The sequence below is a fragment of the Crotalus tigris genome, unplaced genomic scaffold, assembly GCF_016545835.1.
Source record: "Crotalus tigris isolate CLP2741 ecotype Arizona unplaced genomic scaffold, ASM1654583v1 scf7180000023723.778456, whole genome shotgun sequence".
Classification (NCBI taxonomy): Eukaryota; Metazoa; Chordata; class Lepidosauria; order Squamata; family Viperidae; genus Crotalus; species Crotalus tigris.
Window position 1 is genome coordinate 509,868 of NW_024100141.1, and position 18,162 is coordinate 528,029.

General features: G+C 45.4%; 1 protein-coding gene across 2 annotated transcripts in view; it reads right to left on the reverse strand.

Moving 5' to 3' along the window:
- Positions 1-18,162, reverse strand: part of VPS53 (VPS53 subunit of GARP complex) — a 77,591-nt gene that overhangs the window by 26,818 nt on the left and 32,611 nt on the right. For both annotated transcript variants that reach the window (XM_039321238.1, XM_039321237.1), the window contains exons 11-15: positions 12,381-12,522; positions 10,923-11,024; positions 7,149-7,243; positions 5,024-5,266; positions 2,199-2,349 (exon numbers count right to left, since the gene is read on the reverse strand). In XM_039321238.1, coding sequence (XP_039177172.1) covers positions 2,199-2,349; positions 5,024-5,266; positions 7,149-7,243; positions 10,923-11,024; positions 12,381-12,522 — 733 coding nt within the window. The remainder of the gene's footprint in view (positions 1-2,198; positions 2,350-5,023; positions 5,267-7,148; positions 7,244-10,922; positions 11,025-12,380; positions 12,523-18,162) is intronic.

Sequence of the window (18,162 nt, forward strand, 5' to 3'; positions counted from 1 at the left end):
CCCGACAGATTACATCCCACAGTTCTGAAGGAGCTGGCAGATGTTATCTCAGAACCATTGCACCATATCTTTCAAAAATCTTGGAGCACAAGGGAACTACCAGAGGATTGGAAAAGTGCTGATGTGGTTCCCATCTTCAAAAAAGGGGGAAAAAAATAGACCCAGGAAACTACAGACCAATCAACCTAACATCAATACCTGGGAAGATACTGGAAAAAACAATAATAAAAAAACAGATCTGCGAACATCTAGAAACAAATAAAGTTATAAACTACTCGCCAGCACGGGTTTGTTAAAAACAGATCACGCCAAACCAATCTTATTTTATTTTTTGACAAAGTGACTAAATTAGTAGACCAGCAAAATGCTGTGGACATAGTATATTCAGCAAGGCATTCAACAAAATAAACCACAACCTACTTCTTGGTAAACTAGAAAAATGCGGTATAGACAACATCACCACCAGATGGATTTGTCGTCCTTAATTGTTCTATCCCAGCCTATTGCTGTTAAAGGCACAAGGACCAAACCCCTGTTGATAAAATAGGCTGGAGATGTTAAAACAAAACAAACCCCTTTTAATATGGGTGACAAACCTGCCAAATAGTCCAAAACACAAACAGCAAAACTCAATCCAAATGAAGGAACTAGTCCACAGGAAACACGATGCAAACAGAAGAGTAGTCACAAGCAAGACGAACAGACCAGGATTCCAAGAAGCACTTTGCAAAGGGTTGCCTTCAGCAACCAGCACCGCCTACACCTCCTCTTTTTATACAGCAGTCCCAAGGCGTTGCCTCTCAGTGCCTTCTCCTTTTACCCTGAAGTTGCCGTATTGACTGCTGCTGATTTACTCTCGCTAATTGACGACTTGTGTGAGCATCAATTAGCATGTCCATCAGGTGTGAGTCCTCCGAGTCTGACTCATTCTCCTCACACAGGTGAGCTTCATCAGGAACACGACTGGAGGGCCCAGGCTCTGCATCCAACCGTGAGTCCTGAAATTCATTAGAGCCTCCCTCTGCCCCTGATGGCCCTTCAAATGCCTCCTCCACCTCCTCCTCAGATTCCTCAGACTCCGCTGTTGGGAGCACAGGCTGGCACGGAATCACAACATTAATGGTACTACATCCACATGGAGGGAAGTAAGCAGTGGGGTACCACAAGGTTCCGTCTTAGGCCCGGTACGCTTCAATATCTTCATTAATGACTTAGATGAAGGAATTGAAGGGGAATTCATCACATTTGCAGATGACACTAAGCTGGCAGGAACAGCCAACAGTCCAGAAGACAAACTCAAGATCCAAAAAGATCTTGACAGACGTGAGCAATGGGCCCTATCCAACAACATGAAATTTAATTGAAGAAAAGCAAAGTGTTACCCCTAGGCAGGAAAAACCAAAAGTACAAGTACAGATTAGGCCAGTGGTTCTCAACCTATGGGTCAGGACCCTATTTGGGGTCGAACGACCATTTCACGGGGGTCGCCAAACAACGCAGTCCGCCATTTTTCCCTTCTTTTCCTTAGCTGTGCTACTCCCTTTTATTCTATTGGCTTTTGAAAGCCAATAGAATAGCCTCTCTTGAATAGAGTCTAATTCTATTGGCTTTCAAAAGCCAATAGGAATTGTCCAGGCTGTCTCTGCCCTGCTGAGCCCGTCAAAAGTCCCATTCTGCAAACGGTGCTGCACCAGTTGAGTAGTCCTTGACTTACGACCGGTTGAGTAGTCCTCGACTTACGACCGGTTGGGGGTCGCGGCATAAAAAGGTTGAGAACCACTGAATTAGGCGAAAGCTGACTCAAAAATAGTAATTGTGAGAGGGACCCTGGAGTCCCAGTGGACGATCACTTAAACATGAGCTAGCCGTGTGCAGCAGCAGCAGCCAAAAAAGCTAATACAATCCTGGGTTGTATAAACAGAGGCATAGAATCAAAATCAGGTGAAGTATTAGTACCGCTTTATAAATCCTTAGTAAGGTCACACCTGGAATACCGCATCCAGTTTTGGTCACCACATTACAAAAACGGTACTGAGACCTTGGAAAAAGTGCAGAGCAGAGCAACTAAGATGATGAAAGGCCTGGAGACAAAAACATAGGAAGAACGGTTGCAAGAATTGCATTCCCCACCAAAAGTCAGAATTGGCATGTTACAAACTCCCAGGAATCTGTCTCGGAAGATGCTGAGGTGTCCTTACCTGTTGAGTGGTCGCCAAGCAGTATTCGGCCGTGCTCAGAATGCTACAGATTAGGCAAAGCTCGTCTAAGGTAAATTTAGCCACCTCCGAACCATCTTTCTCCTTTAGTAAGCTGGTGATGGTCAGGCCGCCGCCACTGGTGTTCGTGGTCCTGTTGTGGTCGCAAATGAAAATAATACGTTATACCAAGACCATGGTTTTCCCAGTTGCACTGTATGGCTGTGAAAGTTGGACCATAAGAAAGGCTGAGCACCAAAGAATTGACGCCTTTGAACTCTGGTGCTGGAGAAAACTCCTGCGAGTCCCCTGGACTGCAAGGCGATCCAACCGGTCAGTCCTAGAGGAGATCAACCCCGACTGCACTTTAGAAGGCCAAATCCTGAAGATGAAACTGAAGTACTTTGGCCACCTAATGAGAAGGAAGGACTCACTGGAGAAGAGCCTGGGAAAGATGAAGGGCAAGAAAAGAAGGGGATGATGGAGGAGGAGGTGGCTGGATGGAGTCATTGAAGCAGCAGGCGTGAGCTTAAATGGACTCCAGAAGATGATGGAGGACAGGAAGGCCTGGAGGAATGTTGTCCATGGGGTTGCGATGGATTGGACATGACTTCGCAACTAACAACAACATTTCCCAACCCCCGGTCCGTCGCATGCCAGCAACCGGTCTGCACAAACAAGCAAAGCCCCATCCGTGGGATGCAGGCAGCACACAAAACCACGCCCCCTCCGGTCCATGGAAAAACCTCTCTCCACAGAACTGGTCTCTGGTGCCCAAAAGGTTGGAGGCCTCTGATTTATACAACTTGCATGCCGCACGACTCCCAATCCTTCTGGATGGGAATCGCAACCATCAAAAACAACACAGGTCTGTCATCCTCGAATTACAATCTTACAACTGTTGTATTTGCTTAACATCTTGCTGAACACCGAATTCTCACAGTGCTGTCTAATGCCTACGTGTATTTACCCAGGTAGTGTGGCTATAGTGCAGGGGTGTCAAACTCAATTTCATTGAGGGCCGCATCAGCATTGCGGTTGCCCTTGGGGGGGCGGGTAGGTGTGGCCAAGGTGGATGTGGCCTATTGTGTGGGCGTGGCTGGAGTGGGTGTGGCCTACTGGATGGGCATGTCCAGCTCTACATCGTTCGCGTCAAGGGTGCCTGTGGGGACCTGGGCAGGAGTGGGACAGATCTGAGGGTCTCTGGTAGAATGGGGTGGGACCAGGGCAAGCGCCAAGGCATGGTCCATTTCTTCATTCCTCACAAAGGGTGACACCTCCCCAGTGCGCACCCAGGGGGCGGGGCCAACGCAGCAGGGGCCGGTTCCTCGCTGTTTCCAGACGGCCTTATGGAGCTAAGACTGAATGCATTTCAGCACAGATGGCCACCACAAAATTGTACCTTGGCTCCCGGCCGGCCTGGGCCATGGCCAAGGCAGCGGGGGCTGTTCCCTCACTGTTTCCAGGATGGCTTCGCGGGCCACATGAAACCACTTCACGGGTCGCATCCGGCCCCCGGGCCTTGGGTTTGACATCTCTGCTATAGTGATACTATTTATCCTTATTATTTTCTTTACTCTCCCTTTTATTGGTATTGTTATTATTTTATTCTGTTGCTTTGTATGTATATGGAGAGCTTCTGCACCGGACACAAACTCCTTGTGTGTCTAATTACACCTGGCCCAATAAAATACAGGTAGCCCTCAACTTACAGCCAGAATTGAGCCCCACGTTTCTGTTGTTAAGTGAGACATTCGGGAACTGAATTTTGCCCCGTTTTACAACTCTTCTTGCCGCATTGGTTAAGGGAATCACTGCAGTTGTTAAGTTAGTAACACGGTTGTTAAGTGAATCCGGTTTCCCCTGTGGACTTTGCTTGTTAAAAGGTCGCGAAAGGGGATCACGTGACCCCCTAGGACACTGAGACTGTCATTAATATGAGCCAGTTGGCAAGTGTCCGAATTTTGATCACGTGACCGTGGGGATGCTATAACGATCATAATAAGTATGAAAAGTGGTCTTAAGTCACTTTTTTCAGTGCCATTGTAACTTCAAATGGTAGGGGGTTGGACTAGATGACCTCCAAGGTCCCTTCCAACTTTACTATTATTATTATTATGGATCATCGCACAGTCAGCCAGATGTTCAGACTGGATTTGGCATTTTGTCTACCTATCGAGTCCTTACCCAGGACCTGGGATAGGCAGATGTGGATGTTTGATGGTATTACAGGTATCGTCGCAGGATGGAAGCAGTTCCTAGTAAGGCCGCCTTTTGCAATTGACTAATAGCGAATTTGTCGTTGCCAATGGTGTTCAAGTGGTGCTCCAGTTGTTTTGGGATTGCACCCAAGGCGTCTATTACTATTGGTACTACCCTTGCTTGCTTTTGCCACAGTCTTTCTATTTCTATTTGTAGGTCTTTGTATTTTGTTATCTTCTCCAGTTCTTTCTCATCTATTCTGCTGTCTCCAGGCACTGCCACGTCCACTATCCAGACTTTTTTGTCTTTCTTATCGACAATTGTTAAGTCTGGGGTGTTATGTTGCAGGTGCTTATCTGTTTGAATTCTGAAGTCCCAGAGCAGTTTAATTTTATCATTTTCTATGACTTTTTCTATTTTATGATCCCACCAGTTTTTGCTTACAGACAAATGATATTTTTTGCAGATCTTCCAATGCACCATTGTTGCTACTTTGTCATGCCGCTGCTTGTAGTTTTTATTATTATTATTATTATTACTATTACTATTATTATTATTATTATTATTGTACGAACTGTTGTAAGTCAAGGACTACTGTATTCAATTCAATTCAATTCAAAACTTACTTGGGTAAATTTCCGGAGAGAATCTTCCAGGCGTATTCCCGCAGATATTTCTGGAATATGGTGGTGAGGGCAATCATGGGCTCCCCGGTGCTCAGCTGCGAGCATTGGACCATGCACTTCTTATAATAGACAAAGAGGTCAGCGCAGCTGGGCAGAACGGCACCGCCCTCGTCCACGTTCGGCTTGGGGGGTCCCTGGGCTTTGAAGTCCCCCACGAAGCGGTCAATCAGCTCTCCGAGGTTTCTGATGTCCCATGAGAGCAGAAACACAATTGTATTTGTTGAAATGTACATGGTCAGGAGAAAAATTCCCACCCCCCTGCCCCATTTACACATCCCTCCCTTTTTATCCTTTTTATTTTTGTTAACTTTCAATGTTTTAATGCCTAATGTTTTTAATGTTCGGATTGTTACATAGGGTGCTTTTGTAAAGTTGTAAGCCAGCCAGAGTTGCTTGACAGTGAAATGGGCAACAAATAATAATAATAATAATAATAATAATCATCATCATCATCATCATCATCATCCATATCATCATCATCATTATCATCCATATCTGCCTATCCCAGGTCCTGGGTAAGGTTAGGTAGACAAAAATGCCAAATCCAGTCTGAACATCTGGCTGACTGTGCAATGATCAATAGTAATAATAATAATAATAATAATAATAATAATAATAATAGGAACTGCTTCCATCTTGCTTACTATCCTGTGACGATATCAGTGATACTATCAAACATCTGCCTATCCCAGGTCCTGGGTAAGGGTAGGTAGACAAAAATGCCAAATCCAGTCTGAACATCTGGCTGACTGTGCAATGATCAATAGTAATAATAATAATAATAATAATAATAATAATAATAGGAACTGCTTCCATCTTGCTTACTATCCTGCGACGATATCTGTGATACCATCAAACATCTGCCTATCCCAGGTCCTTGGGAAGGACTCGATAGGTAGACAAAAATGCCAAATCCAGTCTGAACATCTGGCTGACTGTGCGATGATCATTAATAATAATGATGATGATGATGATGATGATAGAAGGAACCTTGGAGGTCATCTAGTACAACCCCTGCTCAGGAAGGAACCCTCTACCATTTCAGACAAATAGCTGAATTTGTTCTGAATATAATTTTGCTCTGAATAAAAATTTGCTCTGAACAGTTGCTAAATGAACTGTCGTAAGTCGAGGACTACCTGTACTATTTTGTCAATTCTTCTCGAATTCACAAAGTCTTAGGTTTATTCTTTTTTTTTTTTAAATGAACCATACAGGTAGTCCTCAAGTTACAATCACAGTTGAGCCTAACCTTTATGTTGTTAAGTGAGAAATTTGTTGAGTCATAAATGACTTTTCTTGCCACATTTGTTAAGCGAATCACTGCCGTTGTTAAATGAGTAAGCCGGTTGTTAAGTGAATCTGGTTTCCCCGTTGACTTTGCACGTCACAAGATCGCAAAAAGGGGATCACGTGATCCTGGGGACACTGCGACCATCACAAACGTGAATCAGTTGTCAAGCGTCCGAATGTAAATCACGTGACCACGGGGAGGCTGCGATGGTCATAAGTGTGAAAAATGGTCGTAAGACACTTCTTTCAGTGCTGTTGTAATTTCGGATGTTCATTAAGGGAATTGTTGAAAGTCAGAAGACTACCTATACCCGTGGTGGCGAACCTATGACACATGTGCCACAGGTGGTACTCAGAGTCCTCTCTGCGGGCACGCGCACCATCACCCCAGTCCTAGGCCTTCCACTGGGTTTTATAAAACCTTTCTGCTTTAGGCCTCCGCCGCCGTGTGCAAAAAAAAAAGGTTCAATCAATTTCAACTTCTCGCAGGGAAAAAAAAAAAAAAGATCTCGCAAAGTTGAAATTGATTGATTGAACTTTTTAGTTCAGTCTGCCATTACCAGTGAAGCCACGCCCACCCAATGTGCCACGTCCACCCAATGGGCCACACCCACCCGGCACCCGACGATACGTAAGGGGGTTTTGGGTTGCAGTTTGGGCACTCGGTCTCTAAAAGGTTCGCCATCACTGACCTATACTTTCCTATCCCACTGTGTATCCCCCCCCCAGCCCCCCCCCACAGGCAAACCACATGCAAATAACTGTCACTCACCTGTCCTGAGATTCAATGTAGACATACAGGTGTGGCTCAAAGCACTTAGAAACAATTCCATGGAATGGATTGCTTGGAATTTTTGGCTTTTGTGGCTAAGGAAAAAAAAAAGAGAGTGTCAACGCTGCTAACATTGGATGTTTTTGCATTGACAACAGAGGGAAATGTACCCATGTTTTTGCACTGACAACAGAGGGAAATGTAGCCATCTTTTTCCCTTTCGCTTTTAGAGTTAGATGATGCTGGAGGGGGGGGGGATGTGAATGAGAGTCCAGCTAGACCACAGGTCGGCAACCTGCGTCTCCCAGCCTCCTCTGCCATTTGCAGAGACAAATAGAGACAGACAAATGCACTTGCGTTTCCCTTCTCTCTCTCTCTCTCTCTCTCTCTCTCTCTCTCTCTCTCTCTCTCTCTCTCTCTCTCTGTGTGTGTAAAAAAGAGAGTGGCCTCACCCTCTTCCGAGCTGACAAGCTTATTGGGTGGGGCTCCTCCCTTTGCTGCGTCTCTGCCGGAAGCAAGAAGGGCAGGAGAGAGCTAGCTAGCCCAGCTATGCTGACTCAGGAATTCTGGGAATTGAAGTCCATGAGTCATAAAAGAGCCGAGGTTGCCTACCCCTGAGCTTGTTGGAGAACAGCTTGAAGCCAGCTTGCCAGGTGAGCAGGAGATTGGAGAGAGAAGGCGGGGGAGAAAGAGAGAGGGAGAGAAAGAGAGAGGGAGAGAGAGAGAGAGAGAGAGAGAGAGAATGGGGGAAGAGGATTGGCAGACCAAGGGCAGAAAGAGAGAGAGGGAGAGAGAGAGAGGGAGGGACGAAGGGACAGACACAGAGAGACACTTTTGACATCTAAAATGAAGATAACAAATGGGTTTTGCTGCTCCCAGTGTTTTGTTTTTGGTGGGAAACAGGTCCAAGTGGCTCTTTGAGTGTTTGGGGTTGCCTACCCCTGAGCTAGACATAACAACAATAAACTTAGCATGAGAATCAAGGTTACTGAGCCCAGAGCTGATAAAGAATTGGCAGGCTGGAGAGGAAGCCAGCAGTTCAAGCTAATTGAGGAATGTGATTTATGACAGTTAATTGGAGGAGGGAATTACGCTTTGGTACTTTGTGCCCAGGGGGAGGGGAATTCAGTTTTTGGCTTCGATTATGTAGTGCCGATATTATAGTACTCGAATAAAAGATTCTTGAAGGTAAACAATGCCTCAAAGTTCTTTTGAAGAGCTTCATCTGTCGGAACCAGGACTGAGAGATTATAAAACCAGTAGAGATTCTCGGGAAAAGAATGCCGCTATCTTGCTTTTCACCTTGTTAATTCCATGGACTAATAATATATGTAAAACTAGCTATACCGATAATCCTTGATTTACAACAGTTCATTTAGTGACCGTTCAAAGTTATAACAGGACTGGAAAAAAGTGACTTATGACCATTTTTAACACCTAGGACCATTGCAGCATCCCCGTGGTCATGTGATTTACATTTGGATGCTTGGCAACTGACTCGTATTTATGACGGTTGCAGTGTCCCGGGGTCATGTGATCCCCTTTTTCTGACAAGCAAAGTCAATGGGGAAGCCAGATTCACTTAACAATCGTGTTCCTGACTCAAGAACTGCAGCGATTCACCTAACAATTGTGGCAAGAAAGGTCATACAATGGGGCAAAACTCACTTAACAACTGTCTCACTTAGCGACAGAAATTTTGGGCTCAATTGTGGTCGTAATTCAAGGACTACTTGTATTTATTCTGTTATTTCCTAAAGAGGAGTGGTCTGGCTGTGCTTGGTTTGGCCTCAGTTTTCTTTAACAGTTTTATAGGTCGTCCTCAAGTTACGGCTGGTCACTTAGCAGTGCAAGGATCGTAAGTACGAGGACCTGTCAGTCACTTTTTTCAGTGTCGTTGTAACTTCGAATCGTAGATAAGTGAACGGTTATAAGCCGAGGACTACCTCAAGACAATAGCCAAGCTGCTTAAAACGGACCGCTAAACCAACTATTATAAGCTGAGGACTACCAGAAGACAATAGCCAAGCTGCTTGTAACCGGTCACTAAACGAACGGTTATAAATTGAGGACTACCGGAAGACAATATCCAAGGTACTTATATCCTGCACTATTTAAGAAAACTGCAAAAAGAAAGACTGCAGCTGAAAAAGGGAAGAAGGAGTTCTAGTAACCTCAACCGAAGGGTCTCCAGCACAGCTGGGGATGATGGGGATTGTAGTCCAATGCATATCAATGTAGGGAAGAGGAGGGGGAAAAAGATGATAAGATAAGATAAGATGATAAGATAAGATAAGATAACCTTTATTGTCATTTTTTTTACTGTGGGCACAACGGCACACATCAAAAATGAAATTTAGTAAATAAAGAGGACACATATTTAATTATTCACGTGGTTACGGCGGCAAGGATACTATTTGCTCAAAAGTGGAAAGCAATGGAAATACCGAGTGGGGAAGTACTAATAGAGAAAATTATGTATTGTGCAGAACTAGACAGGATAACTAAAAGATTAAAAAAAATCAGGAAGAAACAGAATTTTATCGAATATGGAATAAATTTTATAGATGGAGGGGGAAAAAAATGGAGGTTACAGCAAAGAGATAAGCTAAGATAGAGACCAGAAATGTATACCGTATTTTCCAGTGTATAAGACGCCTCAGCGTATAAAACGACCCCCGACTTCGGAGAAGTTAGAAAGTTGTCTTATACACCGGAAAATATGGTATTTTCCGGCGTATAAGAAGACTTGACGTATAAGACGACCCACGACTTCGGAGATTTGCAAGGTTTAGAAAGTCGACTTATACTCCGGAAAATACGGTAGTTGTATATAGATATATTATATATAATTAATGTACAATATGGACTGAAATGTCAGTCAAAGACGATTTACCATGTTCAATGTTTTTAATCCTTTTTTTTTCTTTGTACTCAATAAAAACTTTAAAAAAAAATGAAATTTAGTTGCCTGCTCTCAAAAGTGAAACACATACATGACATACACCTAAACATACTATGAACAACGTATGTATAGACCACACCCCTACATATACGTAGAAAATAAATATTAAACACTGTCCATCTTGAATATATAACGGAAGGAGGAAGCTTGAGAGTTCGCAAGGTTAATGCTGTATGGAATGAAACTATGGCTGAGTCTGGATGTTCTGGAGTCTGGATGTACCACGAAGCCCCCTCCTCTCAGAACAGTGGTTCTCAACCTTTTTAATGCCGTGATCCCCAACTGGTCATAAGTCAGACTACTCAACCGGTCGTAAGTCGAGGACTACTCAACTGGTGCAGCACCGTTTGCAGAATGGGACTTTTGGCGGGCTCAGCAGGGCAGAGACAGCCTGGACAATTCCTATTGGCTTTTGAAAGCCAATAGAATTAGACTCTATTCAAGAGAGTCTATTCTATTGGCTTTCAAAAGCCAATAGAATAAAAGGGAGTAGCACAGCTAAGGAAAAGGGGGAAAAAAATGGCGGACTGCGTCGTTTGGCGACCCCCGTGAAATGGTCGTTCGACCCCAAATGGGGTCCCGACCCACAGGTGGAGAACCACTGTCCCAGAATGTAACAAGGAAAACAGGTCGTGAAGAGGGTGTGTAGCGTCCCAGACAATCTTGCGGACCCTGCTCAAGCAACACTTCTGTGCTATGTCCTGGATGGGAGGGAGGGAGCTGCCAATGATCTTTTTTGCCATCCTCATCACTCTCTGCACTGCCTTCCTGTCTGAAGCACTTTGTGTGGGAGAAACATGGACATTTACCTTGTCAATATCGGCCTTTTCCGACGGGGTTTCATCCTCATCGGTCGCAGATTCTTCCTCCAGAAAAGGGTTGGTGGAGGCTGGCGGAGGATCGGGTTTTTTCTGTTGGAGAAAGACAGGAAGTTTACGGGAAAAGGCGATCCGTCAAACGCGAGCCCGCCCTGTGCTGCAGCAGCCAAAAAAGCTAATACAATCCTTGGCTGTGTAAACAGAGATGCTTAACGCCACAATCGTTATAGAGCTATAGAGCATTTTCGTCCAGAATTCGGAAGTAAAAGCTGGTTTCTGGGGGGAAAAAAATAAATAAATTGCGGTCGTGTGACCACGGGGTGCTGCAAAGAGCTTTATGGACTGAGGGGGCGGCGAGGGGGGGCAGCAGACAGACATCATAACTTTGAAACAGGGTTGTTGGTAAAATTTGGGGGTCTGTGACAACTCGCTACGGCCAGCACACCATGGGAAAACTTGCCAATGAACAAGAGTTACACTAATATCGAAGAAATAGTGCAGGGGTAGGCAACCTTGGTTCTTCTATGACTCGTGGACTTCAACTCCCAGAATTCCTGAGCCAGCCATGCTGAGGAGAAACGGTGAGGTTTCCATGCTGAGCCATGCCGGTTCAGGAATTCTGGGAGTTGAAGTCCACGAGTCATAAAAGAGCCAAGGCTGCCTACCCGTGAAATAATGGAACAGAGAATTATTAAAGGAAGGAAGGACAAAACGTAATGTGAATGACACGAATGAAAACATTTTTTTTAATTATTTTAGATATTTAAACTGAATTGTTGAATTGGACCATAAGAAAGGCTGAGCGCCAAAGAATGGAGGCCTTTGAACTCTGGTGCCGGAGAAGACTCCTGCGAGTCCCCTGGACTGCAAGGCGATCCAACCGGTCAGTCCTAGAGGGGATCAACCCCGACTGCTCTTTAGAAGGCCAGATCCTGAAGTTGAAACTCAAGTACTTTGGCCACCTAATAAGAAGGAAGGACTCACTGGAGAAGAGCCTAATGCTGGGAAAGATGGAGGGCAAGAGAAGAAGGGGACGACAGAGAATGAGGTGGCTGGATGGAGTCCCTGAAGCAGCAGCCGTGAGCTTCAATGGACTCCAGAAGATGGTAGAGGACAGGAAGGCCTGGAGGAACGTTGTCCATGAGGTTGCGATGGCTCAGACACGACTTTGCAACTAACAACAACAACAAGAAATGGTGTCCAGCCGCGGTGAGCTGACTGCGGCGAGTTGTCGCACTCTGAACTTTGGGGGGCTCCATCGTAACCTCAATCAGGCATTAAGGACTCTCTATGATGGGAAGAAAATCCTTCTTTTTCCCGCAGGACTGTGTGGCTCTGGAACTGGAGGGCACAAACTGGCAAACTGCGGGCAGGATACGCAGGGATTTTTCCCCCCCTGTGCCCGCAGGAGGGTGGAACCCACAAAAACGTGGGGTCTTTTTTTTTTACCGTCACCGTCTCTGACAAGGTGGAACCCGAGAAGCGTTTGGCCAGCAATCCTTCGAAGTTGGTGGTTCTCTGGATGGCGAAAAGCAGCAGTTTCACCTCGATCTCCCTTGCCCGGGTGCGCATGATTTTCCCCAGCTCTGTCCTGCAAAGAAGAGAAGGCAAAATCTTTCACGCCAGTACTGGCAATCTTCGACTTACGACTGGAATTCAGCCCGGAATGCATGTTACTAAGTGAGAAAATTGTTAAGTGAGTTCTGCCATGTTTTACGACAGTTTCTTCTCACCATTAAGTAGTAGTAGTAGTAGTAGTAGTAGTAGTAGTAGTAGTAGTACTAATAATAATAGTAATAATAATAATAATAATAAAGTCATAAGGGACCTTGGAGGTCATCTAGTCCAACCCCCTGCTCAGGCAGGAAACCCTATACCATTTCAGATCAAATGGCTGTCCAATATCTTCTTAAAAACTTCCAGTGTTGGAGCATTCACTGCTTCTGAAGGAAGTTTGTTAATAATAATAATAATGTTGGAAGGGACCTTGGAGGTCATCTAGTCCAACCCCTTGCTCAGGCAGCAAGCCCTGTACCATTTCAGACAAATGGCTGTCCAATCTCCTTAAAGACTTCCAGTGTTGGAGCATTCACCGCTTCTGGAGGCAAGGAGTTCCACGGGTTAATTGTTCTAACTGTCCGGAAGTTTCTCCTTCGTTCTAGGTTGCTTCTCTCCTTGATGAGTTTCCATCCGTTGCTTCTTGTCCTGCCTTCAGGTGCTTTGGAGAACAGCTTGACTCCCTCTTCTTTGGGGCAACCCCTCAGATACTGGAAGGCTGCTATCCTGCCCCCCCTCGTCCTTCTCTTCATTAAACTAGACATCCCCAATTCCAACAGCCGTTCTTTATATGTTTTAGCTTCCAGTCCCCTAATCATCTTTGTTGCTCTTCTCTATACTCTTTCTAGAGTCTCAACATCTTTTTTACATCGTGGTGACCAAAACTGGATGCAGTATTCCAAGTGTGGCCTTACCAAGGCCTTGTAAAGTGGTATTAACCCTTCACGTGATCTTGATTCATTGTAGTTGTTAAGTTAGTCACACGGTTGTTAAGTGAATCTGTCTTCTTCCCCCTTCAGTTTGCTTCTCAGAAGATGGCCAAAGGGGATCATATGGTCCTGGGACAGTGCAACCGTCACAAGTACATGCCAGTTGCCAAGCATCTGAATTTTGATCACATGAATTTTGATCATGTTGCAACAGTCGTTAAGTGTGAAAAACGATCGTAAGTCGCTTTTTTCCATTGCCGTTGTAACTTTGAGTGGTCAGTAAATGAACTGTTGTAACTTGATGACAACCCGCCCTTGTTTCAACTTGTGGCATCTGCAACAGAAATGCTAGAAAACAATATAGCCTTTTTTTTTAAATCATCACATTGCTCAGATTTTACAGGTAGTTCTCAACTTACATTGATTTAGTGAGAGTTCAAAGTTACGACACAGAAAACAGTGACTTAGGACCGTTTTTCACACATATGACCGTTGCAGCGTCCCCAGGGTCATGTGATTTACATTCGGATGCTTGACAACTGACTCACATTTATGACGGTTGCAGTATCCTGGGGTCACATGATCATCGTTTGCGACCTTCTGACAAGCAGAGTCAACGTGTGGAATCCAGATTCACTTAAAAGGGTTAACAACTGCAGTGATTCATTTACCAACCGTGGCAAGAAAAGTCATAAAATGGGGCAAAACTCACAACAAGCCTCTCACTTAGCGACAGAAATTGTGGTCATAAGTCGAGGCCTGCCTCTATTCAGTGGTGGGATTCAGCCACACCACTTCAGCAGAACCAGTAGCTAATTTTTTGTTGCCCAAGCCCAGAATGGACTTCCAGAAGCGGCATCCACAGAGAACTGGTTGTTCACATATTTGAATCCCACTATTCCTTTACCCCTTCCTTCCTTCCTTCCTTCCTTCCTTCCTTCCTTCCTTCCTTCCTTCCTTCCTTCCTTCCTTCCTTCCTTCCTTCCTTCCTTCCTTCCTTCCTTCCTTCCTTCCTTCCTTCGGATTCAGCCAGTTTGCACCACTTCGGCAGAACCGGTAGCTAATTTTTTGTTGCCCAAGCCCAGAATGGACTTCCAGAAGCGGCATCCACACAGAGAACTGGTTGTTCACATATTTGAATCCCACTACTCCTTTACCCCTTCCTTCCTTCCTTCCTTCCTTCCTTCCTTCCTTCCTTCCTTCCTTCCTTCCTTCCTTCCTTCCTTCCTTCTTTCCTTCCTTCCTGTGGTGGGATTCAGCCGGTTCGCACCACTTCGGCAGAACCGGAAGCTAATTTTTTATTGCCTGGGCCCAGAATGGACTTCCAGAAGCAGCATCCACCCGGAGAACCAGTTGTTCACCTATTTGAATCCCACTACTTCCTTCCTTCCTTCCTTCCTTCCTTCCTTCCTTCCTTCCTTCCTTCCTTCCTTCTTTCCTTCCTTCCTTCTTTCCTTCCTTCCTTCCTTCCCTGTGGTAGGATTCAGCCAGTTCGTGCCACTTCGGCACAACCAATAGTTATTTTTTTGTTGCCCAGACCCAGAATGGACCCCCGGAAGCGGCATCCATAAGAGAACTGGTTGTTCATATATTTGAATCCCCTTCCTTCCTTCCTTCCTTCCTTCCTTCCTTCCTTCCTTCCTTCCTTCCTTCCTTCCTTCCTCCCTCCCTCCCTCCCGTAGGATTCAGCCAGTTCGCACCACTTCGGCACAACCAATAGTTATTTTTTGGTTGCCCAGGCCCAGAATGGACTTCCAGAAGCAACATCCACACAAGAGAACCGGTTGTTCACCTATTTGAATCCCACCACTGCCTGTATTCCCATTTTCACAGCCGCTTGCGCTGCTCTTCGGCATTTGCGATATTTGTTTTAGGGTAATTTTAACTTTCAGGGCGTGTGCGTCTCTGGCGCCAGCCGTCAACTGCTGCTTTCCCAGGACTGAGCTAACAATCTCTGCCCCTTGCCTGCGACGGGCACAATCATAAGCCACTCTTTCGTGGTTGATCTGCTGGCACGCTTTTGGGCAAAGATCTCGCGAAGGCAGCCTCCAAAGCGGTCCGCTTTTTCTCGCTGTTTATTTCAGCTGCAAGCAGTTTTCACGCAGGAGTCACGCGGCACGGCTGTTGGAAATTCAACCCCTAAGACAGTGTTTCTCAATCTTGACAATTTTAAGGCATGTGGACTTCAATTCCCAGAATTCCACAGCCAGCAACGCTGGCTGTGGAATTCTGGGAGTTGAAGTCCACATGCCTTAAAATTGTCAAGGTTGAGAAACACTGCCCTAAGAGAATGTCTCCCAATATCATCTTTTGCAGAAAGGAGTATCCGGGCACGTTTGTGGCTGTGTGATGCCAACACACCTCCCTGAAGCCTGCTTAATGATATCTGCTGACTTGAGCTAGGAATTTTATCCTTCCATCAAGTAAACAAATGCAGTTTGGAAGGGCTGCTTCCATGCAGCTTCTGAGGTTTGCCACGGAAAGTCACGATCAAATTGCGCATCGGTTCCTTTCGCTGAGGTCATTCTCCTGCTCTAGAACTGTTCGTTTAGTGACCGTTCAAAGTTACAATAAAAAAAGTAGCTGATCATCGTTTTTCACATTTATGACCGCTATAGCATCTACGTGGTCATGTGATCAAAATTCCGATGCTTGGCAACTGGCATGTACTTATGACAGTTGCAGTAAACTGGGGTCATCTTTTGCAACGTTCTAACAAGGAAAGTCAATAATAATAACGATGACGATGACAATGTTGGAAGGGATCTTGGAGGTCATCTAGTCCAACCCCCAGCTCAGGCAGGAAACCCTACACCAGTGGTTCTCAACCTCGACTTATGACCAGTTGGGGGTCGCGGCATTAAAAAGGTTGAGAGCCACTGCCCTACACCATTTCGGACAAATGGCCGTCCAGTCTCTTCTTAAAAACTTCCAGTGTTGGAGCATTGACAGCTTCTGGAGGCAGGTTGTTCCACTGGTTAATTGTTCTCACTGTCTGGAAGTTTCTCCTTAGTTCTAGGTTGCATCTCTCCTTGGTTAGTTTCCAATGGAGAAGCCAGATTCTCTTAACAACTGCAATAGCAATAGCACTTAGACTTATAGACCGCTTCACAGTGCTTTACAGCTCTCAATAAGCGGTTTACAGAGTCAGCATCTTGCCCCCCCCAACAATCTAGGTCCTCATTTTACTGACGTCGGAAGGATGGAAAACTGAGTCAACCTCCAGCTGCTGAGACTTGAACTGCTGCTGGTGGCTAGTGATACTAACTTAGCAACTGTGGCAAGAATAGTTGTAAAATGGGGCAACATTCAGTTAACAACTGTCTCAGCAACAAAAACTTTTGGTTCCACTGTGGTCGTAAGTGGAAGATCACCTCTATTAAACTGCACATGAGTTCCTTTTAATTGCTTGGCTGCATGCTGGCACATTACCGGACATGCAAATGGCTTAAAAACATGCGCACATGGCATTCATTTGGCCAGTGCCTGCCCTGCCCTTTGCCACCACAATTTCTGATGTGACCAAAGTCTCTTTCAGGTAGTCCTTAACTTATGACTGTGGTGGCGAACCTATGGCACGGGTGCCAGAGGCGGCACTCAGAGCCCTTTCTGTGGGCACGCGCGCCATCGCCCCAGTCCTAGGCCTTCAGCTGGGTTTTATAAAACCTTTTCGCTTTAGGCCTCTGCTGCTGTGTGCAAAAAAAAAAAAAAAAAGGTTCAATCAATCAATCAATTTCAACTTCTCGCGGGATCTAGCAAAGTTGGAATTGATTGATTGAACTTTTTAGTCCCACCCAGTCTGCCGTTACCACTGCAGCCATGCCCACGAAAATGGGCCTCGCCCACCCAATGGGCCACGTCCACCCAATGGGCCACACCTACCCGGCACCCGACGATACGTAAGTGGGTTTTGGGTTGCAGTTTGGGCACTCGGTCTCTAAAAGGTTCGCCATCACTGACTTATGACATAACAGAGCCTGCCTATCATGGATATAAATGGTGACAGTTGTAAAACAGGTCAGTTATGTGGCCAAGCCGATTTTATGACGGTTCTGAAGCAAACACGATGGTCGTTAAGCAAATCAACAGTCCGTTATCGGCCGGTTTTGCTGAAAATCAGGACTCAATGCGGCTTTTCAGTGAAACTGGCCTAAAACACGAGATGCTGCAAGCAGCCATGGATGCAAAGTGGTTGCTGAGCAACTGACGTGCAGTCACGTGATCGTGGTGTGCGATCACGTGATCGTGGCACATGTGTGTTAAGAACCAGATTGCAAATACCCCTGGCAGGTCCACTGACTTAACTGCAGGGATTCCCTTAACAACCGTGCCAAGAATGGTCATAAGACGAGGCGAATCTCACTTAACCACTGTCCCGTTTTGCAACAGAAATTTTGGACTCAACTGTGGGCAGAACAACCTGTATAGCCTTGGGCAGTAAGTCATCTGAATTGGAACCTGATCTTTGGAGCCCGACAAAAAGATTTTTTTTAATTTTTTTTTTTGCAATAACACAGAAAGAAAAACCCTCCGGGCTTATATCTCAGCTTGTGCAATTCAGACTGTAAAATGGAATTTGGAAGCATTACATTCAGCTTCCAAAATTAAAATTAACTACTCTTTGTATTTTTAATGGTCTGGGTCAGTGGTTCTCAACCTTTTTAATGCCGCGACCCCCAACCGGTCGTAAGTCGAGGACTAAACCGGTCGTAAGTTGAGGACTAAACCGGTCGTAAGTCGAGGAC